The sequence below is a fragment of the Antechinus flavipes genome, chromosome 4 (assembly GCF_016432865.1).
Source record: "Antechinus flavipes isolate AdamAnt ecotype Samford, QLD, Australia chromosome 4, AdamAnt_v2, whole genome shotgun sequence".
Classification (NCBI taxonomy): domain Eukaryota; kingdom Metazoa; phylum Chordata; class Mammalia; order Dasyuromorphia; family Dasyuridae; genus Antechinus; species Antechinus flavipes.
In genome coordinates this window covers 169,936,752-169,964,463 of record NC_067401.1, presented here as the reverse complement: position 1 = coordinate 169,964,463, position 27,712 = coordinate 169,936,752, and the positions used below count along the sequence as shown (strand labels likewise).

Sequence of the window (27,712 nt, the reverse complement as noted above, 5' to 3'; positions counted from 1 at the left end):
ATAAAAGTATACTATGATATATTTCTGTATTTGTCATATAATGTGTAGATGTGAAGTTATAATTATTCTTGCTTTTGTCTTCTAAAGTTAAATAAATGTTCTTTTGTTGAGATTTAAATAGTAAATGATTTTATATAAATGGAGAACACTGATGGGGGCTCAAGAGTTACAGTAGATAGTATAAGCATATCCTCCCACCTTCAATAGGGTGATCTTAATACTCTGAAAACCATATGTTGGTGGTTTCTCTTCAGAAATCCTAGCCCTACTGATGTGATGGCAATTAGAGGTAAATAAGTAAGCCCAGAAAGTAGGAGCCATACTATCTATGTATATAGACTATGTATTCTCACAAAATGCTATTCCACTCTCTCTTTTATTCATTCTACAATAAAGTATCCTAGTCAAATTTCTATCCCACCAAATTTTAGTGATATAAGTAAAGTCAACATTTTCTCATGTTAGGATCTCATATTACCATGATTATAATCCATGTTTTATACTTTTGTATATAGATATCTGAGACCATGGTTTATATTGCTGATTTTCTTGGATGTCATCTTTCATGAATGCCTGGTCTTCTCTTCTATTCTTGACTCTTTCCTGGTATCAGACTGGCTAGATCCGTCTGGGCAGTTTATTCATTTCTCCTCTCTTTTCAAATTAAAGTCTTCTTGATCAGATGCACAGGAATTCTGACAAATGTTTGCACGTGAGCATAATACCAGCAAAGGAAAGAAGGTAGAGAATGAACAGGTTCCAGGATAGAACTTTAAGAGAAACTCACACTAAGGGAGTATTCAGTCAGTCAATAAACATTTATCTTATTTACATACTAAGTGCCAGGCACTTTGCTAAGCACTGGAGAAGCAAAGAACACCAAAGATAGTCCCTGATCTTGAGGAGGTCAAAAATCTAAGGGGGGAGAAAATAAGAAAAGAACTACATAAAAAGAAACCCTCACACAACTACATACAAGGCAAAGACAAGGTACTAGAATTGAGATGTTACTGAACTTTGTCTGAACTCTGACATTCTATAATTCTACATGTCTTAAAAGCTGATACTGGCAACAACAAGACTATACAATGATCAATTCTGATGGACATGACTCTCTTCAACAATGAGATAATTCAAATCAGTTCCAATTGTTCAGTGATGAAGAGCTATACCCAGTGATGAAGTGATGAAGTGACACCCAGAGAGAGGCCTGTGGGAATTAAGTGTGGACCACAATATTGCATTTTCACGTTTTCTGTTGATGTTTGGTTGTATTTTGTTTTCCTTCTTGTTTTTTTTTATTTCTAGATCTGATTTTTCTTGTGCAACAAGATATCTGTATAAATATGTATACATATATTAGATTTAACATATATTTAAACATATTTAACATGTATTGGACTACCTGCCATCTAGAGGAGGAGGTGGAAGGAGGAAAAAATTTGGAACAAAAGGTTTTGCAAGGGTCAGTGTTGAAAGATTACCCATGCTTATATTTTGTAAATAAAAAGCTTTAATTAAAAAAAAAAGTTGATGCTGAAGTCATCAAGATATCCTTAGTGAATGAAAATATCCTTACTTTATTGCCAAGGCTTTTCACAGAAGTAATTAAATATATTTTTCCTCTGAGAGGAAAAAAATGGAATAATGGTAAGAGCATTAGTTTTGGTAAAAAACTTGAGCTTGAGGACTTGTGACCTTAGGCAAGTTATTTAACCTTTCAGATCCTCATTTGTAAAATAATCAATCAATAAACATTTATTAAACATCTACTATGTGCCAGGTGCCATCCTTAAAAGTGGGAACATAAAAAGGGGCAAAAGGCAGATCTACCCCTCAAGAAATTTGAATTCTAATGGTTAACAATATGCAAACAATTATATACAAAGCAAACTACTTCTATGACTGATAAGAAATAATTAGAGGGGTCAGAGAAGACTTCCTTAAAAGATGGGATTTTAGTTGGGATTTAAAGGAAGAGAGTTCAGTAGTTCAGAGAAGGAAAAGTGTTCCAGGACCAGGGAACTGCCAGAGAATTGAGAGGGAGTATCTTGTCCCTGGAATAATCATAAGGCCAGTGTTATTGGATTTAAGAGTATGTTTTGGGGATTGAGGTGTAAGAAAGCTAGAATGATAGGGCTAGGTTATGAAGGGCTTTATTTTTATGTATTTTTAACACACATTGCTTTAGGAATCATGGGAGAGAAAAATCAGAACAAAAGGAAAAAAACCATGGGAGAGAGGAAAAAAAAAAAAACAACAGAAAAAAAGGAGTTAAGATAGCATTTGTTGATTTACATTCAATCTCCACAGGTCTTTTTCTGGATGCAGAGAGCAACTTTCTATCCAAAATATATTGGGATTGCACTGGATCATTGACCCATTGAGAACAAGTGTTTCATAGTTGCTCATCGTACTTTGTTATTGTTGTTATTGTGTACTGCTGTTATTGTGTACAATGTATACCTGATTCTGCTTGTTTATCTCAGCATCAGTTCTTGTAAATCTTCCCAGACCTTTCTAAAATCAGCTTGTTCATCATTTTTTATAGAACAATAATATTCCATTATCTTCATATACCATAACTTGTTCCATGATTTCCCAATCGATGGATTTTCCCATTCTTTGCTGCCACAAAAAAAGCTGCTAAAACATTTTTGCACATGGTACAGTAGTGTCACTGCTAGGTCAAAGGGTATGCACAGTTTTATAGCCCTTTGGGCATACTTCTAAATTGCTCTTCATAATGGTTGGATAATTTCATGATTCCCACAACAATGCATTAATGTTTCAGTTCTCCTACATTCCCTCCAACATTTATCATTGTCTTTTCCGGTCATTTTAGCCAATTTGAGAGGTGTGAGGTGGTACCTCAGGGTTGTTTTAATTTGCATTTCTCTAATCAATAATGATTTAGAGCATTTAATTTTGTTCATCTAAAATTTTGTTCATATCCTTTGACCATTTATCAACTGAGCAATGACTTGTATTCTTATAAATTTGACACATATAATTTTAGAAATGAGACCTTTATCAGAAACACTGGCTGTAGATTTTCCCCCAAGCTTTGTACTTTCCTTTTAATCTTGTTTCTGTTGGTTTTGTTTGTGCAAAACCTTTTAAATTTAATATTATCAAAGTTGTTTATTTTGTCTTTTATAATGTTCTTTGGTCATAAATTCCTCCCATGAAGGGCTTTATTAATACTATCCTAAAAAGGTTATGAGGAAAAAAATTTTTGCATTCCTTAAAAGCATTACAATACTGGTTTTCAAACTTTTTTGGTACCAGAATTCCTTTATATCCTTAAAAATAGTCAAAGATCTCAAAGAACTTTTGTTTTTGTAGCTTATATATATTGAGGCAAGATATTAACTCCCTCTTCATGTTTGCTGCTTTATTTTTGCAGGCCACAAACCTTCTGAAAATTTCCACGTGAGAAAATGAGAGTGAAAAAGGCTAATCATGTCTTAGTGTTATTATGAAAATAGTTTCAGTCTTGGAGACCTCCCTGAAAGGGGTGTTAGAGATTGTATAGTCGAGATTTAAAAAAAAAAAATTCTTTTCTTTTTTAAAGAATCATTATGAGGGGCAGCTAGGTGGCGCAATGTAGCACCAGCTCTTAAGTCAAGAGGACCTAAATTCAAATCTGGTCTGAGACACTTAACATGTCCTAGTTGTGTGACCCTGGGCAAGTTACTTAACCTCAATTGCCTCAGCCAAAAACAAAACAAAACAAAGAATCATTATGATGTGTATGACCGAGGGAAATTAGGGTATTTTTATATCCAGAATTCTTTAAAAAGAGTAACCTTCCTAAAGCTAGGGGAGTCAATAAAATTGATATATTCTATTCCAGTTTTTGTATGATATGACTATAATATCTCTAGCTAGCATCCCTTTCATTATTAGAGGCAGCTAGGCGGTACAAGGGCTAGAGTGCTGGCTTTGGAGTTAGGAAGGCTTGAATTCCAATTTGACCTCAGACATTTATTAGGTGTGTATTTTACGAAAATCATTTAACCTCTGTCCCCAACTATAAAATGAGGTTAATAACAGCACTTATGTCTCAGGGTTATTGTGAAGATCAAATGAGAAACTATTCGTAAAGATCATGGTACACTGTATAAGAGATCCTTAATAAATGTTTGTTTTCTTTCCTTCAATATTAATCATAATAATGATTAATTAATACATCTACAGCTGTAGGGAAACAAAGAGATTATGTCATCATAGTTTCATAGATTTAGAGCAGGAAGGGACCTCAGAGGCCATCTCGTGTCCACTTGTATAATTATACAGGTATAAAATGTCTAGAGATTAAATTCCAGATTTAAATTTCCGTTTAAATTCGGGTACTCTGAAGCCAAATGTTGATCTTTGCTCACTGCACCTTTCCAGTCGCTAAGGTTTCTTCCACTGCTACAAAGTCACTTTGTACAAAGTAGAGGGATCATAATCTTCTGTAGCACTCACTTTTAGGCTTTCAGGAAGTCGTCTTTATTTCTCGTCCCAAGATAAGCAGAGCACAGCATGACCACCGCCCAGATCCAGCTGCAGGCTCCAGCTGGGGTCAGGGCAACCGGAAGCATAGCTTTCAGAATTTCCTGACGCCTCATAAATATTTCAAAGCCAGTGGCAATAAATATACACAACTCAGCGTGGCGTGGGCGTCTATCCCAGCAGTTTTGACATTCGGCTACCCAAGCTGGAAACAGGAGAAGGTTTAGAAGCTGGAAAGGAAAAAATCTGTATCCCAATTTACTTAAGACAAAACCCTTTTATATCACCCCGCCCCCACAATCGTACATTCTATTTATCTCTAATTCTGAGAACACCTACCTACACAAACCCAGGAGCGACCCACCAGCACTCTGACCCTCCCTAAGGTTAAATGTATCCTGGGTTGTTTGGGAGCTCTTGATTGGAGGCCGGACCTGCAAGAGGCGGAGCCGAACGTCGCCACTGGCTGGAGCCGGGGCTTCTAAGCTCGCGCCGGGAGTCCAAGGGCCAGTCACAAAAGCGAGTCTGGGAACCTGTGAGAGACTCCTCCAGGGAGATCCAATGGAGTCTTCGGCCGAGGATGCAACCCGGGGAAAACCGAGGTGGCGCAGCCCGCAATTGCGGGGGGCGGTGGAGAAGAAGGAGGAGCTGGAAGAGACTGAAAAGATGCCGCCGCGTTCGCCGAAGAGGCCTGGACGGAGGTGAAGGGATATCGGGAGAAAGAGTTGGAAGAGATCTAGAGAGCCGGGGTGGGGGTTGGGGAGGAGAGACCGAGAGCGCGCGATGTTGTGACGCAAAAGACGTATTTTTCTTCCCCTCTGGCGTGAGCATTCACCTCCTTGCTCTCCTCCGACTTGCGTGTTTCTTGCTTGCCGGCCTAGGTGAGGCCACTGTGCCCAAGCTTTCCCTTTTCCCTCTTTGACAACCTAATAGTTTGCATTTAAAAATAAAAACCAACGACAACTGGATGACCTCAGAGAAGTCAGTCCTCTTTGAATTCCTTATTTGTCTAGTGAGGGGATGGCTATAAGATCTTGTAATTTAGAATCACCAAAAGGATCTTAGAGATTATCCAGTCCTTTCCCTTCATTATAACATGAAAAATCTGACTTAGAAAAGATCAGAGTTCATTAGTAGCACAGCCAGCACTAGAATGCAAGACTCTGGCTTCAAATTCAGGGCTTTTAACTGTTATGTGAAACTGCTAAATTAGGATGTCGGTTTTTATTTTTAAATTTTATGAGATCTGCCTGGGTTCTCTTTTTGTCCTTGCCACTTCACTGCTTGACCTTGAACAAGTCACTTCAAGAGGGCTCTGGAGTCCTCACCTTGTAACGGGCTGGGGATGGAGGAGTCCCAATGTCCCTTGTACCTCTGACATTTTATGGCTTAATTTATCTAGTATAAATGATTATATTTCCATTTGGATTTTTCCTATCTTCAAAGTCACTGATCTCAAAAATTAGGGCTTAGCTCTGACCTCAAGGGTTATATGATCAACCAAACAAGAATAGTAAAATGGATTATTAACCACTTCCTGCAGTAATGATTTTTGGGTTATATCTCCAACTCTTGATATCTTGGACAATCCTGAATCTTGGACACTTCCCCACTCTACCACATCTCTCCATTGTGCAGTCTTTCTCGCTTCTGAGCTAGAAATTAGTTTTTAGGACATTTATAACCTAACCAGTATGGAATTCCGCAGCAATAATTCTGTTTGTGCCTATGGGAAAATTGATCCCTTTTCCCAGGGGATCACACATTTAATCTCTGCGCATTGTGCTATAGGCATCTTGGAAGATAGGCGAGTCACCTACTTGCCCAGAAGGCTCTCCTGCCCTGCTTCTCATTTTGCATAGGACTGAGAGAGCCCTATAAAATGAGCAGAGATGGATGGATTGTGATTGTCATTATCCTAATCCTATATTTCCACCCCTCTTCCAAACTGCTGGATAATTGTTGAGAACTCTAGCATCTTTCTAGGTTCACTAATAAGGTTGACACCTTATTTTCCTTTAGTCTGTATATCAACCAGCAAGCTTTTATTAAATATGCCAAGTACTTTGCTAGGCACCAGGGATTAAAAAGAAAGAATGAAAGAATTCCTGTCCTCAAAGAGCCTACATTCTTTTTTTTTTTTCCTGAGGCAGTTGGGGTTAAGTGACTTATCTGGGGTCACACAGCTAGGAAGTAAAAAGCCTACATTCTAAAATGAGAGATACAAAAAAAGAATATATCTGAAAGTATTTTAAGCTGGGTGTTGCAATTACTCCAAGTTTTTCCAATGTCTTTCCTTGGTTTGTGCCTATCCTCCCTTTCAAATTTCTTTTGTGTTTTTTCTTCTCCCATTAGAGTATAAACTACTTAAGGGCAGAAACTGTTTATTCCCCAGTACTTTAGCACAATGTTTTTTGAAGACAATGTTTCCTCTGATATAATCTGGCCTTAGTCTTTGAAGCAAGTCAGAAGACTGGGTTGGCTGTTTTAGCAGACATGGCATCTAATGATAAGAGGAAGAGTAGGTTGCCAGTATGTAGAAATGTATTATATAATGTGAGCAATTGTGCAAACTCTGAAAAGATAGGTTGAATTTCTAAAATTTAAGGAGAAAAATTTCTTCTATCTTAATCCTAGTCCATTTTGTAATAATATATTCTTGGTGTTTTTTTCCTTTGTTAAAGTGTGGAAGAGAGCCAGAGTCCAGTTTTTCGAGAGGTAATCAATTTTAAGCCCGAGCCCTTGCCAGGTGAGAAAACCCGAAGCTGTGCATATTGTTTCACTTTTGCGGGCAAGGATTCTTAACCTGTGATCCATTAACTTGCTTTTAAGATATTTTGATAACTGTGTTTGTATTTTACTATAACTAATTTCCTTTGAAATTCTACATATTTTATTTTATCCACTTGAAAACATTCTCAGAAGGAGTCCTTAGGCTTCATTCAATAGTTAAAGGGATCCTGACACACAAAAAAATTGGGAAAAAAAAAAAAAAACAAAAAACAAAAAACAAAGCTTCCTGCCTTCCTTTCAAGATTTCACCTGTTTCATTTCTTTATCACTTTCAAAGTTACAATATTTCAATGGCTGTCCCCAATGTTTCTCTCATCTGTCCAGCTAGAAACTATGATAAGATCACCACTGAACCTGTCAGCTTTTATTTTTCATCACTGGAGGAGCTTCTGGCATGGAACCCAGGTAGAGATGATGCCTTTAATATTGCTATGATACCCCTAGCAGATCGCCAGCCCCCACTTCAAAGCCAGAGGCCTCGGACTCTGTTATGCCATGACATGATGGGCGGCTACTTAGGTGATAGGTGAGTGAATATACCCTCTTTACCTAATAAAACAGTAGTTAAATTGAGAGATACCAAGAAGCTGTAGTTAAAAGAGTGCTTAATTAGGAGTTAGAAGACATGGGTTCAAGGTCTGCCTTTGCAACTAACTAGTTTGGGGATATTGAGTAAATTAGGCTATTATCTGTTGATTTTATAATCCTATAACTTGCAAGATTTGTTATAGAACATAGGGAGATTTTACCTGAATGATTATGGTATTCCCCACTTCTTTTTGCAATCTCACTTATTCTATTATCATTGCTCTTCCAAATTTGAAAGATATCTCCCACTAATGAAAAGCAGGGTGGTACAGTGAAGAAATACAAGACTTGGAGTCAGAAGAACTGAATTGAACTTTTGATTTTGGTACATACTGTGTAACTTTGGACAGATCTTATAATCCCCTTGTCTGTAGGTTTATTTCTTCATCTTTAAATGAGGGGATTTTTCTTTTCTCTCTTTAACCCTAGGATTTTGTGATCTTGCTTCATGGGGAATTATTTTGGCAGTAGGGGTGAGTTAGAATGGACATAGATGAAATCAGTTATTCAATTTAACAAACATCTTTTTAAAAATATCTTTTTTTTATTAAGTTAGCCATATATAAACACAAATATTTCAGTATGCAAAGATGAACAACAAAGTATGAATAAAACTTCTATTAGTTCCTTGTTAATTCATTATAGTTCCTATAATATATATTGTTAAATTTTAAAAGGAAGTAACAGAATTGTCCTGTGTTCTTTTTGACTTTGTCTTTTTCTTTTATGTATTTTGTAAATATTTTGTGGTTGCTTTTTTCCCTTTTTTTCCTCATCATGTCATTTCCCACCAACTCATCCTATTCTATAGCGAATTAGGATAGTTGTACAAGACAAATCAAGGCTTTGACTTTATCTAAATATCTGTCTTATTCTGTAACTGTAGTTCGTTGTTTCTTTCGAGAGAAATGCTTTATACATAGTATTTTATTTTTTCTAATAACATGTAAAGATAGTTTTCAGTATTCATTTTGGAAATATTTTGAGTTTTGAATTTTTTCCCCTCCTTTCTTTACCTTCCTTCTCCTCAAGATAGCAAGCAATTTGATATAAATTATACATGTACAGTTACTATAAATATATTTCCATATTTGTCATGTTGAAATGACAGAAATATCAGAACAAAAGGAAAAATTCACAAGAAAGAAAAAGCAAAAAAAAAACAACAAAAAAACAAAACATGGTAAAAATAGTATGCTTCTTTTTGATTTCCTTCACAGGCTAATAATTGTACACTAGTTCAAAGTCCGATTCTTTTTGTACAGCAAAATAACTGTATGGACATGTATACATATATTGTATTTAATTTGTATTTTAACATTTAACATGTATTGGTCAACTTGCCATCTGGGGAAAGGGGTGGGGAGAAGGAGGGGAAAAGTTGGAACAAAATGTTTTGCAATTGTCAATGCTGAAAAATTACCCATGCATGTATCTTGTAAGTAAAAAGCTATAGTAAAAAAAAAAAAATGGAAAAAAATAAATAAAGGAATGATGATAACATCATTAAAAAAAGAAAAGAAAAGAAAAGAAAATAGTATGCTTCTATCTGCATCCAGTCTCTATAGTTTTCCCTCTGGTTGTAGATGGCATTTTCCATTCCAGTTCTATTGGAATTGTCTGGACGGAGTGCATTACTGAGAGAGATGAGTCTATCATAGTTGAACATGACATAATCTTGATATTACTATATACAATGTTCTTCTGGCTCTGCTCACTTCACTAAACATCAGTTCATATAAGTCCAGGCTTTTCTTAAAATTAGCCTGTTTATCATTTCTTATAAAATAATAATATTTCATTACATTCATATATCATAACTTATTCATCTAGTCCCCAGTAATTGGACATCCATTCATTTTCCAGTTCCTTGCCACTATAGCTGCTATAAGCGTTTTTGCACATATGGATACTTTTGAGACATGCTTTATCAAGTCTTTTGAAATCATGACCAATCACTGTATTAAACAGAGTTCTAAATTTTTCAGAGTTTTTCTGTCTCATTATTGTGATCATAATATAAATTATTCTCTTAGTTCTGCTCATTTTATTCATCAGTTTATGAGTTTCCCACATTACTCTGAATCTGTGAGTTATCATAATACTCCATGAGATTCATAAACCCTAAATTGATGGACACCCACTTTGTTTCCAATTTTTTGTTACAACAAATAGTATTTTTGTATACATGGATCCGTTTCATTTTTTTTTTTTTTTTTATTTCCTTGGGATATATGCCTAGTGTTATTGCTGGATCAAAGAAAATAGTGACTTTTGAGTATTGCTCCAAATTACTTTCTAGAATGATTGGACCAATTAACAGCTCCACCAAAGGTACATGATTATATCTATTCTCTCAGAGCTCTTATAGCAATTGCTATTTTTCTTCTTTTTGTCATTTTTGTCAGTTTGTGAAACCTCAGAGTTGTTTTAGTTTGTTTTTTTCTTATTATTAGTAATTTGGAGCATTTTTCATATGGTTGCTTGCATTTTTTTCTTTTGAAAACTTACATTTGACAAGTTGTCTTTTGGGGAATGATTCTTGTTCTTATATAGGAAATAGATATTGGACCTGTGATTTCACTGGAATAGGAAATGCCCTAGTGAGGAAATAATCTTGGCAACTTCTTTATGATTTATAATCTTAGAGATTTGCCTGTAACACTGAAAAATTAAGTGACTAGACCAGGATCACATAGTTGGAGACAAGACTGTTCTTATATATTTGAAGTTTCTATATGTATTGGATATCAGGCCTTTTATCAGAAAAATCTGTGATAAGCGTTTCCCTTTAAATTCTTACTACATTGATTTTTTTGAACAAAAGTTTTTAAATTTTTAGTTCCTCAAAATTTTTTATTTAACTTGTTTGAAATCTTTCTCTTCCCTGTTGTGAAAGTTTATCTTGTCTTCTCTATTTTTTTAAGCTTTATAAACTTTTATATTTAGGTCATGTATTCATTTGGAATTCATTTGTGGTATTCTTGTAATGGTTATGTTAAATACTTTGCAATTGTGTTCATTTGCCTTTGTATCTTGTTTATTTAGTCTATTCTCAGATACTTTTCAAATGTTTCTATTTTTTTAGCCATCATCAAATCGTTTTTGTGATTACTGCTTTTTGGTGATCAGATACTACTAGACCCCTTTACTTCCTGCCTTTTTTCCCCATTATTTTCCTTGATATCTTGACCCTTTGTTCCTCTAGATGAATTATGTTATTATTTTTAGTTCTAAAGTAGCTCCTTAATACTTTGATTGTTGGGGCATTAAATTAACTTAAGAAGTACCATCATGTTTATTATATTGATATAACCCAATTACAAATTGTTAATATAGCTACAATTACTTGTCTTCCTTTATTTCTGTAAAGAGTATCATGTAATTGTATTCATATGTGTTCAGAGTGTCACTTGATAAATACGCTTCTAGGTATTTTTATGGCAAACATTTTCTCAGGACTTGTGTGCAGATGATTGCAATATCTGCCAAGGTAGGAATAAAACTGAATAAGATATAATCCCTGCCCTCTTATTACTTTCTGGTGATGGGATGAGATCAGGGAACATGGTATATACACACAGATAAATATGATATGTCAGAATCCAAATGTAAAAAAGAGAGATACATATAGTTTCCAGTACCTTTTACTTGGAAATTACTTTCCATATATTTCCATTTCTTTCCATTTTGAATTTCATTTCATACATATGTGTTCTTTTCCCTCCAACAGAACAGAAGCTTTTTGAAGGCAGGGTCTGTTTTAGTTTGTCTTTTTATCCAACTGGGCCCAGCACATACTTGGCATATAATAAATGCTTGTTGAATTGAATTGAATTTCATTGCATCCTGTGATTTTATTTCATCCTGTTTCTTTACCTAGGTTTATTCAAGGCTCAATGACAGAGTCTCCCTACACCTTCTACCATTGGCAGTACATTGACATCTTTGTGTACTTCAGCCATCACACAGTCACCATCCCTCCAGTGGTCTGGACCAATGCTGCCCATAAGCATGGGGTCTCTGTGCTGGGTAAGAGTGATAGCAGGCTGAATTTGGCTTCTGTTAAAGAGAGCATATATATTAGTTGGTCTGAGGGATGTGGGAATGAGGAAAAAATCAGACGAGTTGTTGCAGACTGAAAGTGTATAAAAACAAGTTCAGTTCATAGTTCACAGATAAGATCCCATTAGAAGGGATCTTAAAAGTCCATTTCCTTCATTTTACAAATTAGGAAACAGTTATAGAGTTTAAAATGATCTGCCCCAGAGTCATACAGGATGTATACTGATCAAGACTGGAACCCAGAGGTCTTTTCTACTACACTGCCTCCTTAGCCTAGGGTGTAGTAGAAAGAACATTGACTTTGAAATTAGAAACCTAATTTTGAAACTTCTCTAACTCTTCAGCATTATTAGCTCTGGGTCCTTAGACAAGTTCCTTGACTTATCTGTGCCTCAGTATTCTTATCTGCTAAATGGGATAACAACCTAATGGGATTGCTGAGAGGACCAATGAGATCATGTAAATAAAGTATTTTGTAAAACCTAAGATTTTACATAAATGTGAGCTGCTAATATCACTGAAGGAAGTGGCATGACACCACATAGAGGAAGATTACTGGCCTTGGAATCAGGAGAGAGTTGGGCTTAGATCTTGCCTCCAATATTTCTTTAGTGGTAAGGCCATGGGCAGCACTTTACCTCTTTTGTTGTTGTTGTTTTTTTTAATAGTATTTATTTTTCTAAACACATGCAAAGATTGTTTTCAGCATTCACCTGTGCAAAACCTTATGTTTCCAAATTTTTTTCCTGCCTTCCCCTGAGCCCCTTTCCTAAGATAGCAAATGATCTGCTATGGGTTAAACCTGTGCAGATCTTCTAAACATATTTCATATTCATCATTATGCACAAGAAAAATCAGATCAAAAAGTAAAATACCATGAGAAAGAAAGAAAAAACAAGCAAACAACAACACAAGGTGAAAATATTATTTTTGATCCATATTCAGTCTCCATTGTTCTCTCTCTGGGCGCAGGTGCCACTTTCTATCTCAAGTCTTTTGGAATTGCCCCGAATGATGTACTTCATTGCTGAAAAAAGCCAAGTCCATCTCAGTTGATCATTACATAATCTTGTTGTATAGTCTACATATATATATATGTATAATGTGTAGAATACTATATATGTATAGTGTTCTCTTGGTTCTGCTCACTTCACTCAGCATCAGTTCAAGTCAGTTTTTCCAGGTTTTTCTAAAACCAGCCTGCTCATCATTTCTTATAGAACAATAATATTCCATTATATTCTTATACCATCAGCCATTCCCCAACTGATGGGCATCTACTCAATTTCCAGTTCCTAGCTACTACAAAAAGAGCTGGTGCATATGTTTTTGCAGGATCCTTCCCCTCTTTTATAATCTCTTTGGGATACAGACATGATAGAGATATTGCTTGATCAAAGGGTATGCATAGTTTTTGTAGCCCTTTGGGCATAGTTCCAAATTGCTCTCTAAAATGGTTGGATCATTTCAGAACTCTATCAATAATGCATTAGTGTCTCAGTTTCTCCAACATTTATTATCTTTTCCTGTCATCTAATATGAGAGGTAAAGTGAATCTTAGAATTGGCTTAATTTGCATTTCTCTAATTAATAGTGATTTAGAGCATTTTTTAAAAAATGACCATAAATAAGCCTGTTTCCTTACCTGTAAAATGGTTACAGTAATACCTCACAAGGCTTTGGTAAGGATCAAATGAGAGAAAACATATCTAATGTATTTTTATGAACTTTAATCAATCAAGCATTTATTAAACTCTATGTAAGACATTGTTCTAGGCATTGGGAATATGGAGACAAAAACAGAATACTAGCTCTTTTCCTTAAGAAGATTACATTCTGTTGGGAATGGAAAGGGAAGACAGCATATGAAGGGGATCTGGAAAGGTGAGGGCAAAGGAGATATGTATGGTGACAATAGGATGTGGCTATATATTGGAAGTAGCTACAGGGGCTTGGCTATGGGCAACACAAAGTGAAAGCTCATCTGTAAGAGGACAGTGCTCCAAGGGCAGAGTATAATTATAATATTTGGTTCAGGGGTAATGGGGATGATGGTCACCTTGCAGACAGTTTGACTCATACCATTGATTCATACCTTCTACTTCTCCTGATATGAGTTTGCTCAATATCAAACCCATGTAAATAAAAACAAGTTAATTTTGGGTTTGGGGAAGACATTAGCATCCAAGAGGTCAAGAAGAGCCTCATGTAGGACGTTGTACATGAGTTAAAGTTTGAAGGAAGCAGGAGAGTTTCACGATAGTGATGGAATTTGTGCCAAGTGTGTGTGAGCCCCACATCAGTCCGGATAGATTATAGAGGACAGTAATATGTAGCAAAATATAAAGATTTGCCATTATTGCATAGCCAGAACTACTGCAGATGCACTGGTTGCTTTTTTCATTTGCCACTAAAGTTACAACTCTCGTGTTTCCTTACAAGGTATACTCACTCCTGCTTAGCAAGTGATTTACTCACTTGTACATCATCAAAGAGCCTAACCTTTTTATCCTGTCTTTTAGGAACCTTTATCACAGAGTGGACAGAAGGTGGGCGGCTCTGTGAAAAATTCTTGTCTGGAGATCCATCTTCTTACCAGACAGTGGCAGATCAGCTAGTCCGCATTGCACAGTTTTTTCGCTTTGATGGCTGGCTGATCAACATTGAGAACACACTGAGTGTAAGTGTGGTCTTCTCTCCCCAGCCACCTTTCTACCCTTTTCTAGTTCATTTCTCCCCTTTTATCATTGACCTCTGTTACCAGTGACCTGTCTCTTAACCTTTTCCTCTTCTCTCACTCTCTTCTTTACTCTTTGTGATGGAATACTGTAACAGCTCCTGCAGCCTAGCCTTATTCTCAAACAAAGCCATCCTTGCCTTAGGATGCTTTTTCTGATATTGGGGAATGGTGTGCTTTCCTTATGTGTTTCCAGGTACCTTGCCCGGCTGAGCTCAAACTCTAGGTCTGAGTTGTGATGGGATGGTTGTTTTTCTACCTCTTTTATGATTGGATTGGCTTTGGAGCCTCTTCTCCCTTTTAGGTTAGGTAATATTCCTGATTGTGTTCTATTCCTTTCATCTCTGCTTTAGGAGAGTTATATGTCAGCCATATTTCTCTGATTGAGTAGATTATAAGCTCCAGGTTTTAGTGGCTTTTTGTTTTTCTGTATTATGTATTTCTGCTTTGTAATATCCATGATCTTATTCTTTTCTACCAGATAAACAGATAGAGCTTTTATTATAGAGCTTTTAACTATATGCCAGGCATCATGCTAAATATTGAGGAACCAAAAGCAAATTAGCAAGACAATCTCTTCTTGCTATTCCCACATCAAGGAGCTTATGTTCTAATGAAGTAGACAGCACAAAAAGAGGAGTTGGAAAAGTGAGGAAAGAGGAGATATATATAGTGGTAACATAGTGACATGGCCCTGAGGTAGTATGGGGCCCTGGGGATGAGCAAGACAAAGTCACCTATTAGAGACTAAGGGCAGAGTATAAAATGTAGTGGTGTTGCGGGGAAGGGAAGGGGAAATAGGAATGATGGCCAAGTACAGGCACTTTCGTTCATAATAGTAGTTTTCTTCCTCTCCTGAGAGAAGCCCTTTATGCTTTCTAAACCCCACTCGTCTCAGACAATGTCAAATCTTCTTTTTCCTTTCTTACAGATGGCTGCAGTGGAGAACACTCCTTTCTTCCTACGATACCTGACTGACCAGTTGCACCAATATGTACCAGGTGGATTGGTCATTTGGTATGATAGTGTAGTGAAGGATGGACAGCTAAATTGGCAAAATGAATTGAATGAAAGTAATAGGTGAGCTGATTTAACAATGGCAACTTTATCTCTGTTTTCCCTGTCTCTTGAATGTGGGCAGAAGGGTGAGAAGAGATTCGATTAGAATCCATTCTGAATTTAATAAGTATGGCAAATAATATGGATTAGAAGTTGTTGCTAGATTAGCTGAGAAGCTCTGAGAAGAATCTGGTCTTCATCCTTGCCTTTCTAGATCTAATTAGCTGATGTTCAGTCTTCCACCCACAAGAATTCTATCTATCTTTGTGGGAAATGAGGCATTTTTAAATTTGTCTTAGCTTAAGCATAACTATTTGCATAGACCAATTTTAAAGCATTATGGGTTGGTTGTAAAAAATATTAATTGATTCTTGTGAGGAGCATGAATTGCTTAAAAAAGAAAAGCAAAAATGTTTGGAGTTTGTGTGTGTGTGTGTGTGTGTTTGTGTATGCGTGCGTGTGCATGTGCACGTGCACATGTGTGTATGTTGAAACTCAGCAGTATCTCTGACTTGTGAGAGTTTTGAATTTTTGGCCATTTTGGGTGAGAAGGCACAGGCTGATTAGATTTGTTTTTAGCTTTACACTTAGATTTGTATGGAAAATGATTTATAGACACAGTTCCTGCCCTTTAGGAGTTTATAGTATATAAGATTCTACTCTTTTAAGTGTAAAGGTAAGATGAGTTCTCAGGAAGCTAACTTTTGGTCCCTGCTTTAAGAAGGAAGGGAAGCCTTATGGACAAGAAAGCTCTAAAAAGGCTGAGAACAGAGCTGACTGAGCTGATGCTTCTCCAATTTTGTGTCTCTTGCTACTTCTCAGAGTATTCTTTGACTCCTGTGATGGTATTTTTACCAATTACAACTGGAAGGAGGACCACCTGGAACGCATGGCATCCTTTGAACTTCGCAAGGAAAATATTTATGTGGGAGTGGACATATTTGCCCGGGGGAATGTCGTGGGAGGTGGATTTAACACAAACAAGGTAAGTAGACTAGGGAGATGGATCAGGCTTAGTTACCATTTGAAGGGGTAATGACTTTCTAATGCCTATTTCCAATGGTTGCTGTTTTTCTTAGCTTTCCTTTCATTTTGGATGGAGGAAGGTGCTGATTTTTCTTCTTAGGATAGAAAAATTGAGTCTTAAAACACTATTTACCTCTGGGCTATCCAGTATTGCGATGACAGGGTTCACCCTTGACCTGGAGGACTGGGAAGTGGGGGACCCATATTCTAGACATGGTCTTTGAGTATGTCCCTATTCTTCTCTGAAAAAAGGGAATGCTGGTGTGGAAGCTAAGGGCAGGAGTAGGGATAGGCTTAACAATCTCTAAGGCTTCTTTCACTTCTTTTCTGTGGTTCTATGAATCCTGAATATCAGGTCATTGAGAAGTAATGCTGTTCATTGTGCTCAGTTTGGAGTCATAAGTTTTGGGTCAAGAACTTGCTTCTGTGATGTTGGGAAAGTCACTTAAGTCTCTCAGTGCCTCAGTTTCCTCATCTGTAAAATGAGTTGCACTAATTGTGGTGTCTTCTAGCTCTAAATCTATGATCTTATAATGAGTTCTTGAACTTGATAGTACTCTGGACCACCAGTCCTACACATTTCTGACTAATTCTTACCTTCTTTCTTTTTACCTTTTCAGAACAGCAGAGCAGACTGGGGGAATACTAATAGTATTTTTATATATTTTTTATTTCTTTGGTCAGTTTAAGTGATGATTTGAGGCATTTGGTTTTGGAAGATGATAAGTTGATTATGAGTTTCTAGCAATACAACTTAAGCCAGCAGAAAAGGGAGGTTGGGGGTTGATGTACCATATAAGAGAAAAATAGACAATCAGTCTGTCTCTTGACTGTCAGTCCTATCCTATTTCTATTTCTATAGGGAGGTCCTCAGTCATTAATTAAGCTTTAAATGAATAAAATAATGCAATCACCGAGCATTCTTCTCATGCCTGGTTATTTTGAAAATGTAATGAGTATGAAGTTTCCTGCCTTCCTATGTTGTTTGGATGTTCTTTCTGGCTTTCTTCTACTCTATAATGCCCTCTTATGGCTAATTTGTGAAACTACAGAGTGCTCAGATCGGATTCTGCACCCATCAAGAGATGAAGTCATTCAACCAACAAGCATTTATAAGTACTATCTATGTGCCAGGCACTGTGCTGGGTGTGGGAGATAAAAAGATAAAAATGGATCAGTACCTGCTCTTCAGGAGCTACAGAAACTCTAGAGTTCATCAAAATAATCTGAATCATCAGAACAGATTGATGGAAAATGTGTGGCCCATGTTTGATGAGCAATAGAGACCCATTGCTTCCTACTCAGATGCTGAGAGAATCCTGTTCTTACGATTAGCCTTAGCCTCAGAGAAGGTAGTAGATGAATGATTTTTATTTTCATATGAACAATGTTCCTCTTTGTCTAATTTTTGTAGTCAATGGAGCTGATCCGAAAGTATGGGTTCTCAGCTGCACTCTTTGCTCCTGGCTGGGTGTATGAATGCTTGAGTAATAAGGATTTCTTCCAGAATCAGGACAGGTGAGCCCTCATTCCCATTTAAGGTTTCTAGTAATAGATGAGATGGTCAGAGAAGGAGACCTTAGATTATTTTTTTGGAGTAGGAAGAGGAAAACAAATCAACTGAGTTGACTTCCCCAAGGTAGGAAAGTCCTAGAAATAGATGGAAAAACAATGAGGAATGGATGATGGGTTACTGAGGGACCACTTAGACTGGTATTTTTGGTGCATGAAGCTACTAAGTAGTTGAGGAAGCATGACGTTATATTTCACACAGAGTGTTATAAATATTTTGTTTTGTTTATACAGGCAAATAAACATAAGTATACACACACACACACACACACACACACACACACACAAATTCTCTGTTTATGTCATTAATTCCTTTGGCACATGTCCACTTATGAGATTACTGAGCTAAATGTTTTGAACATCTTAGTGACTTTTCTTAAATAATTCCAAATTGTTTTCCAAAATGATTGGTCCAAATTACAGTTCTACCAGCAGTGTAGTAATGTGTCTATTGATCCTCTAATTTTGATTATTATTTGGGTTGTTGGGTTTTTTTTTTATCTTTTTTATCAATTTCATAGGTGTGAGGTAATACCTCATAATTTTAGTATGAATTTCTCAGTATTAATTATTTGGAAAAACCTTATAGATAATTGTTGACAGTTTACATTTCTTCTTTTGAAAACTATTCCTATTCTTGGAGTACTTGGTTATTGGTCTGTTATATATGTCAATTTCTTACATAGTTTGGATGCTAGACTTTTATCAACAATATTGCAAGGCAAGTCAAAGTTTATATTGGAGATGTTTGGGGAAACTACAAGATAGAATGGTTGAAATTAAGGATATGCTGAATCTCCTCTTGATTACATTTCTTGAGTTCTTTCTGCACCCATATGTCTCCATGTAGGTTCTGGAATTTGCTGGAGCAATATCTGCCCACTCACAGCATTTGTTCTCTACCTTTTGTCACCTCATTCGGTCTGGGCTTGGGAACACGGAGATTCTCCTGTGGACAGGTGTGTGGAATATTTGAGATTCTCTTATTCCTTTGTAGTCATGCTGGGCTGAGGGCTGAACAAGAGTTTCCTGCTTGTACTGGATTTAAAAAAAATTAATTGATGCTTTTTTGTCTTTATATAACAGTAATTTCCAATATACCCCTTTCTGCCTTACACTCCAGCTATGAATCTTCCCTTGTATTACTTATAACTTATACATTTTTGCAAGGAGAAGCATTCTCCCTTTTGTCTTGTGGTTTCCATAAATTTGTAGAAAATGAGGTGAGGTTTGTTTTGCATGACTAAGATTTGTTTTTTTTAAAATTAATTAATTTGTTTTATAATAACTTTTTATTGACAGAACCCATGCCAGGGTAATTTTTTACAACATTATCCCTTGCACTCACTTTTGTTCCGATTTTTCCCTTCCTTCCCTCTACCTCCTCCCCTAGATGGCAAGCAGTCCTATATATGTTAAATATGTTGCAGTATATCCTAGATACAATATATGTGTGCAGAACCGAACAGTTCTCTTGTTGCACAGGGAGAATTGAATTCAGAAGGTAAAAATAACCCAGGAAGAAAAACAAAAATGCAAATAGTTTACATTCATTTCCCAGTGTTCTTTCTTTGGGTGTAGCTGCTTCTGTCCATCATTGATCAGTTGAAACTGAGTTAGGTCTCTTTGTCAAAGAAATCCACTTCCATCAGAATACATCTTCATACAGTATCGTTATTGAAATATATAATGATCTCCTAGTTCTGCTCATTTCACTTAGCATTAGTTCATGTAAGTCTCTCCAAGCCTCTCTGTATTCATCCTGCTGGTCATTTCTTACAGAACAATAATATTCCATAACATTCATATACCACAATTTACCCAACCATTTTCCAGTTTCTAGTTACTACAAATAGGGCTGCCACATACAGGTCCCTTTCCCTTCTTTAGTATTTCTTTGGGCTATAAGCTCAGAAGTAACACTGCTGGATCAAAGGGTATGCACAGTTTGATAACTTTTGGGGCATAATTCCAGATTGCTCTCCAGAATGGTTGCATTTGTTCACAACTCCACCAACAGTGCATCAGTGCATGACTAAGATTTGTGATTTGAATAGAATTGATATCTTAACTTTGTCTGATCCCTGTCCACTTTTGCTGTCTAGTTTGTCCTTCATGACATCATGACACCTGCTCTTCTTGGCTCTGCTTTTCTTTTAGGAGGAGACACTAGGACCATGGTACAACCTAAGTGCTCAGGAAATCCAGCCTATCTTTGGAGATCATGAACTAGAAAGTGAGTCTGGTTGGGTGAAGATTCGCAACTGCTTGATGGATGCCTGGAATGGAGGAAGCTCCCTGCTTGTTCAGGGGATGATTCCTTCCAACACTGGGAAGGTGGCTGTGAGGTAGGTGAATAATTGAGGATCAGCTGGCCTACCTAAAAAGGACAAAGTGCTAACACTAATTTTCAATATATACTGTGTTTTGGTTTGGGAAAAAAACTTGTAACTTTCCAAAGTCATGATTGTAGCTAGAACTAGTATAGTAGTTCATCCCTAGCCAAACAGCTGAATCCTTGGAAGGAAAAGGTAAGAGATCCTGGGGTTTATAATGTTCTTATCTTTGTGACTCAAGAGACTTGAGCCTTGTATCGTACTAGAGTTTCTTTAAGGCCTCTCATTGATCATTTTTCCTCTAGGCTTTTTTCTCTGAAGGTCCTAGCACCACCAAAAATTTATCTGTCTCTAATATACAAACTGGAAGAGCGTACAGATATCACTGTTGCATTGGAACTCTCCACCTGGGATGTTAGAAGATGTAGCATTGGGGGCGTCCCATCTTTCGATGGTGAGATACTGGGACAGGTCTCCCTCTTGCATTCATTATATTTCTTTCCTTCAATGACTTTTCTTCCATCTGGGCATCTTATTCTGACTTCTATATTATTTCTAGAAGCAAAATTCTGAAAGGACTTGGATGACCAACAGAGTGGAAGGAATAGGACCAGTAATGTAATTTTCCCTGTTGACAGGGTCCTGGAAGTGGATATTAAGATCTCAACTAAATTGTCTGTGCCTTCTACCTTCCTTCAGGCAGTGGCAAAGTTCTTAGTGGAGTTTGTAGGTAGGGACACAATATGTCCCAGAATGATCATATCAAAAGTAGACTAAAGTAAGAATTCACTTCTACTTTTGTTTTTAGACTAATTCCAATTGTCTTTGAGCTCAGAAACTATACTTCCAACTGGGTGTGTGACTTGGGAGTAAGCAGATAATGTGGCATAAAGTAGATGAAAAGTCAGAGAACTTTATCAATTGAGTGATTTTCTTATTCAGAAGTCACTTTTACTGAAGAAAGGTCAGATGCCTCCAAAGTGACAGCTTTTTCAAGAATGGAAATTTTAGCTCTCTTGCTGATTTCTTCCTGGTGTCCTTCTTGGCATTTCTGAATTGGGGATTGGGCTGGAAAAATATAATTGAATCTCATGTATTCCCTGACTTGTTTCTCTAGCAGGGTCAAGCATTAGGCACACTCCCCAACCTCTCCAGGTGCCCCCAGACAAGCTGCTCAGGTGGGTTGGTAGAAGTGGCCAGCAATTCAACGGGGGCTGGATCCATCGGTGAGTCCCCCTCCCCCAAGGGTGTGTTGCACTGTGCAGGGGCTGGCCTACCATGAAGATGGGCTAGAGGTGAGTGGGAGTAAGAATTTTCAAGCTAAGAATTCCTAGGACTGGAGGGCAGTGGGGAAACACTCAGGCTTAGCCATTTTTGCATATTGGAACAGCCCTCCTCAGCAAGTTTCTAGTCCATTGCTGGGTATAGGTCTTAGTTCATTACATGTGCAATTGACTTATCTCTGAAATCCTAAGCCCTGGATCAGGACCTTTATCACTCTACCTCTTTCCAAGTCCCCATCTTCTATAGCTACTGTAGAACTGGGTCATGGTAAGCAGTCACCAATAAAAGTGGTAAACTGGAATTTGACCATTGAGTGAAGTAATAGGAGATTCTTTACAAGATAGAAGCCTTTCCTTCTTCCTGAGCTTACCTCTGTCTTCTCCACAGCTACTACGAAATGAATCTTCAGGACTGCTTTTTGCAAGACATCTTTGTTAATTTTACATGCCCCCTGGGTAGCCAGAAGGATGAAAACTTTACTTGTCGCTTGGGAGAAATCCAGGTGAGGAGCCCTAACAGATTCTTGCTCTAAGACTTATGGAACGGAAGCTTGGAGACCTGGAAGTTCAACCTGTTAAGGACTTATGCTAAACTTACAAGCAAAAGGCATGGTATTGCTATAAAACTGGGAACAAATTAAAAAGCTTGCTGGTAATATCCCTTGTCTCTGAGAGAGGGGGTGAGGTGCAAGTGGCCAACTTATAAATAGAATAGGGCTCTTCTTTCCCATCTTCGGACTGAAAGTTAGGAATTGGTGGATATTCTAAACTTTCTTTCTCTTGGCAGGTGGTGGATGCAAACAGCCTAATGACACCATTGTCCCAAGTCCGGGATCTTACTACTTCTCATATCTACTGGGACCATAACCATTCAGAATTGCATAGAGGCAAAACCAAACTTCTTCTCAGCTGTACTCTCTACTGGTATTATCTGCTACCCCAAGCTTATGGCTTCCGGATCTACCATCAAGGCGGGAAATATTCGCGGAGAAAGGAGTTGCTAGACTCGGAAGAGCCCATATTCTTGGGTCTGGCCCATGCCAATATGTATCGTGTGGTGAACCTGGAAGTAGAAGAAGCCTTAGCTGGCCAGGACTGCTTTGTAGAATTCTTTGTGCAGCCCATCCCCAAGGAAGGATTCTTGGTTCCTCAGGCAGAGTGGGGCAGATTAACCCTGCTCTACTCAAAACCTAAGGCCTAAGCATTAAAGCAGAACTGTTTTATTGACTCCAGATTTTTTCCCTCATTGTATTGGAAGGAGGCTTGATTCAAGGATGCAAGTTTGGAGGAATTGAGGCAGTGGGCACAGGGGAGGAACTTGGGCAGGAAGTTGTGGGAGGCCCAAATAGGCCTTGGTACCTGCATTGTAACTAAGGCACACATAACTACTTTTATTATTTTTTTAAAAATCAACTCCTTGAGGTTGAAAATTTTTTCTCTGGTGTGGTTTGAAAACTTTAATCATTTTCTTGAAACTGAAAAGTTTCAAAGTAATAGTTACAGGAATTAAAAATATTTAGATAAAGGAAAATAGAGAAAGCTAAGATTTTATACTTACTTTGAGAATGGTAACCATTTTTCTTCACTGCAGTCTAAATAATGAAGGAAATAAGTTAAAACATAGCTTTTAGGTAAGAGGGGTATGAGGTCTAACATCAGATACTACAATAGTGCTTTTGCTGTGGGATGAATGCTCTGGACCTAGTATTTTATAAAGGCCCCACACTAGGGCAAGTTTTTGTAGAAACTCAGTCAGTACCCATTATTTCTTTAAGTCTAGGGACATGAGGAGGAAGGTTCGGCAATTTCTCCAAACTCTTCTCTGTAGAGACTTGAAAGATTTTTTTTTTTTTAACTATTTCTTTTCCTGTGATTGGACTTGGCCTGAAGTTATCTGCCTCCCTTGGCTACACCCCCACCCTGCTCTAACTAGAGGCTGTTTGGTTCAAGGACGTGTGAGGCCAGGTCAACCATAGTCCTTTCTACCACATAGGATATAGCTTGTCTCTGTCTTCTAGCCTGGTAGCTTTCATTATTCACCAAAAACATCAGATCACTTCATTGGACTACATCTTTTTCTACAGTCTTTTTCTCCCTTGAAAGTTTTACTATGTGCTGAGCCCTTTTCATCTACTGCTTTTATTCTCATCTCTCACCTTGCCCTTTGTTCTCCATTTTGTCTTTGTCTTGGATTAATCAGTTTCATCGCCAGGTATCACTGAGGAGCATTCAGCACATTTGTTGGTTATACTTTTCTAGCTTGTCACTAAAAATCTTCTTGTTTCTTTTTTTCCTCATCTCCCATTTTCTCCTTTTCCCCATGTTTTCCTAAGGCTTGTCACTGAGCTACCAACAATAGGCCTTACCTAGCCATGGCACTTTTGAGCTAAAGAGGTTGCTGATAATTTGGTAAATGAGTATACTTTCTGTCTTAGGTCTACTAACTCTGCTTCTTCAGCTACATTCTGACTGAGTTCTTGTGAATCTGAAGGATTCATAGAGCAGTGTCCCTGAAGAATAGGAAGAGAATCAATAAGCCCTGCTTGTAGGACATAGGATCATACATATAGTTCCTAGCAATTATAGAAGTCTCTTATTTTGCAGACAAAGGTGAATCACCCAAGTGATATATCCACTATCCTGGGATATTTTGTTAGAGCAAAAAAATCAACTTTTGGTTTTTGTTACTGACATCAAAAAAAATTGCTACATTGTACTGTGATCCACAAGGTGGCAGCACAGATCTCCTGGCTTCTTCTGGCCTTTGGAATTTGGGGGCTTCTTGGAGAATTGGCACAATCTAATAATGTAAGATGTATGATACCTAGATTTATTTGTGGAAAGATGGCACTTTGCCTTCTTTTTCTTTAGGTAGTATGTTTCTTCCAAAGAAGAAATTCTTAACCCAGACTGCAAACTTAAAAAAAAATTATATTTCAATATAATTGGTTTCTTTTGTAATATTGTAATATAGATATTCTATTTTGTGCATATAACAACAATATTCTGAGAAAGGATCCATAGGTGTCCCTAAACACTGCCATAGGGGACCATGTCTCAAAAGAGCTTAAAAACTTACATTTGGAAGAAGGTGGCCCTGACTTCCTATATCCCAGAGTCCCACATCTTCTGTCTAGAAGAAAGTAACTATTGAGATAGATGTGGATTGACAAGTTTGTTCATCAAACAACCTAGACTTTGTTTCCTACTGAAGATGGAAGCAAAGGCAGATGATGGAAAGTGAATATGGAAATGTAACTTTGTTCCATAAAAGTAGTGAGGTATATTAAAGTTAAGAACAAGTTGAACTTTGTGGGGAAGTGCAATAAAAAAGACTTAAAATTATTCTGGAGAAAAGAGGATGTAGTAAGGCCCTATTGAATGTTATGAGGTAATAATAAAAGACAATAGATAATGGCAGCACTTCTTAGTCTGTATTTTCCTTCTGTTTTCTCCACCAAGAAAAATGATATTTGGAGAGTTGATACCCAAGAGAAGTAGGGAGATATTAAAAGCACCAGGCTGTCCTTAATGATCTGTAGTCACTAAGCTGAGAGAAACTATGTCCTCTGGTATTGAAACAACTGGAAGATATGATTCTCAGCATTCTTTGAAAGGTTGTAAAGAATAGGAGAGGTATCAGGACTGAAGAAGGGCAACCATGCTGATTTCTAAAAATGAGCATAGGAGCATAGATGTAGAGCAGGAAGGGATCTTAAAGGCTATCTAAAATGATGAGGAAGCTAACAAAATAGAGACATATGGGCTAGATAGGGTGCAGTTTGGTAGATTTGGGGTTAAATGAACAACTGGACTTAAATGGTTTGATGTTATCTTGGAAGTTTTTAATGGAATGTCCCTGGGATCCTTGCTTGGTAATGATTTTTGTCAATGATTTGGATAAAAGCAGATGGTATGCTTATCAGGTTTGCAGGTGGCACAAAGCAGGAAGGGATAGCTGAAAGAATCAGGATACAGAAAGATCCCAACAGGTTAGGACATTGGACCAAATTTAAAGTTTAACAAGGTTTGGGGGATTGAAAATTTCACTGGCCAAAAGTCAGTAATACTGCACACAGGCTTTGATAACAACAGTCATGCTTAATAAAGACAGAAATTTGGGCTAGGTGGGAGCCTCCTAATTCTACCTTTTGCTGGGGTTGAAGTTTATTTATAGCTAAACCAAAGAGGCTTTTTGGAGTGTTTCAGATTGTTATTCAATAACCAAAGACTTTGATCCGAAGCTGGTGATTTAGGGAGGAACGGAAAAACCTAATCTCACCCTGGGGCACTCTGCCTGGTTTTTGTTATGGGATTGCCGAGTCTATGATTCTGTCAACCTGCCCTTACAAGGTGGAGGGAGTGTTAGTCTTGAGGTACTTTGGAACAGACTACTGATCCTACCCTAAAGAGATGAACACACCAGCAAGTCTAGTAAAGCATTGTACCCAGCCAAGAGTAAACCTGGTGCTAGAGCAGAATTGTTAATGTTACCAGAAGACATCAGAAGTCCTATAATATAGGAAGTATCAATTGCCCCTCACATGTGATTCCTGTGCCTGGACACTCTTATAACTGGTGTTTATATTTGTGGAGGAACATATTCTGTATTTGATCTGTATTGCAAATATTATTATTATGATATTTCAATAAATGCCTTTGCTTTGAACTAATTGGGTCCTCTGGTTGGAAAATAAATAGGTTTGCGGAGGGTTCATGAGGGATGTAGACTTAGATTACCTTGAATTTGAGTAATCATTTTGTGAACCTCCTGTATAAGAGGGAGTTAGCACTGATGCTACATAGAAATGAATATAAAGTTCTAACACAGATTCAGAAAATCAATTCATAAGTTCACAAGATGGATAAGTGGCGGTTTGATCTAAAAAATTCTGGGGACTTAGTGAATTGCAAATTCAATAACTCCATTATACCATTAAAAACGCCCCCCAAACTAATCAATTTTAGGTTTCATTTCAAATAAGAGACATTGTGTCCAGCCTTAGTGAGGTGATGGCCTGGTATCCTTTCTGATTAACCAACATCTTTAGTTTTGAGTACAATTCTGGGCACCACATTTTAGGAAGGACATTATTAAGTAGGAGAATGTTCAGAGGATGGTGACCAACTCCAAACTCTTGTCAGGATAGATTGAAGGCCCTGGGAAAGTTTAATCTGATGATTAACAAAAATTAGGAGGAGTGACATAATAGCTATTGTCAAATATTTGAAAAACTGTCAATGACAGAATTATTCCATTTTTGACTTCCAGAGATCAGAAGTGGGAGCACTGGGCAGTGAGTGCAAGGAGGCAAATTTAGATTGGATATCCAGAAAAACTCCTGAATAACTAGAGCTGTTCTATTGCTGATGTATTTGCTTGACATGTATATGTTTGTAATAAAATTTATTTATCTCAGCTTGGGGGGGAATGAAGGAAACACAGGGAAAAATATTCATTTTTATGGAATGAAAAAGCAAAATTTTATTTAAAAAACAATTAGAGCTGTCCTAAAATAGAACAGGCTGCTTTAAGTTTCCCCTTAGTGGAAGTCTTCTTGTATAACAGGTTGTTAGTGTGTTAGGGAGGATTTGTGTTCAGATAGTGAATGGATTAGTTGGCTTTTAATTCTCTTCCAATTCCTGTGATTCTGTAGATACCATACTCACATCCTTCACATTCTTAATGAGGAGCATAACTGCAGTCCAAGGGAAAAATGCTTTCTGAGTCAGCAGCTGCTTGGAAATGT

General features: G+C 37.3%; 1 protein-coding gene and 1 long non-coding RNA gene across 3 annotated transcripts; one reads left to right on the top strand and one right to left on the bottom strand.

Moving 5' to 3' along the window:
- Positions 1 to 2,140: 2,140 nt before the first annotated feature.
- Positions 2,141 to 4,941, bottom strand: LOC127560682 (uncharacterized). The gene is made up of 2 exons (XR_007953387.1): positions 4,843 to 4,941; positions 2,141 to 4,708 (listed from the first exon to the last, which is right to left on the bottom strand). It is a non-coding gene; the product is annotated as an uncharacterized LOC127560682 (long non-coding RNA).
- Positions 4,942 to 4,966: 25 nt separating this feature from the next.
- ENGASE (endo-beta-N-acetylglucosaminidase) lies at positions 4,967 to 26,631 on the top strand. Of its 2 annotated transcripts, none has more exons than XM_051995442.1 (14): positions 4,967 to 5,204; positions 7,188 to 7,252; positions 7,621 to 7,822; positions 11,768 to 11,916; positions 14,472 to 14,629; positions 15,618 to 15,766; positions 16,568 to 16,730; positions 18,186 to 18,289; positions 19,194 to 19,302; positions 20,504 to 20,691; positions 20,985 to 21,133; positions 21,797 to 21,905; positions 22,351 to 22,465; positions 22,750 to 26,631. In XM_051995442.1, the coding sequence occupies exons 1-14, from the start codon at positions 5,065 to 5,067 to the stop codon at positions 23,161 to 23,163; spliced, it is 2,214 nt and encodes a 737-aa protein (XP_051851402.1). In that variant the 5' UTR covers positions 4,967 to 5,064; the 3' UTR covers positions 23,164 to 26,631. The 2 variants fall into 2 exon arrangements, with proteins under 2 accessions (XP_051851402.1, XP_051851403.1); XM_051995443.1 differs by having other exon boundaries at positions 5,049 to 5,204; positions 21,800 to 21,905.
- Positions 26,632 to 27,712: the final 1,081 nt, after the last annotated feature.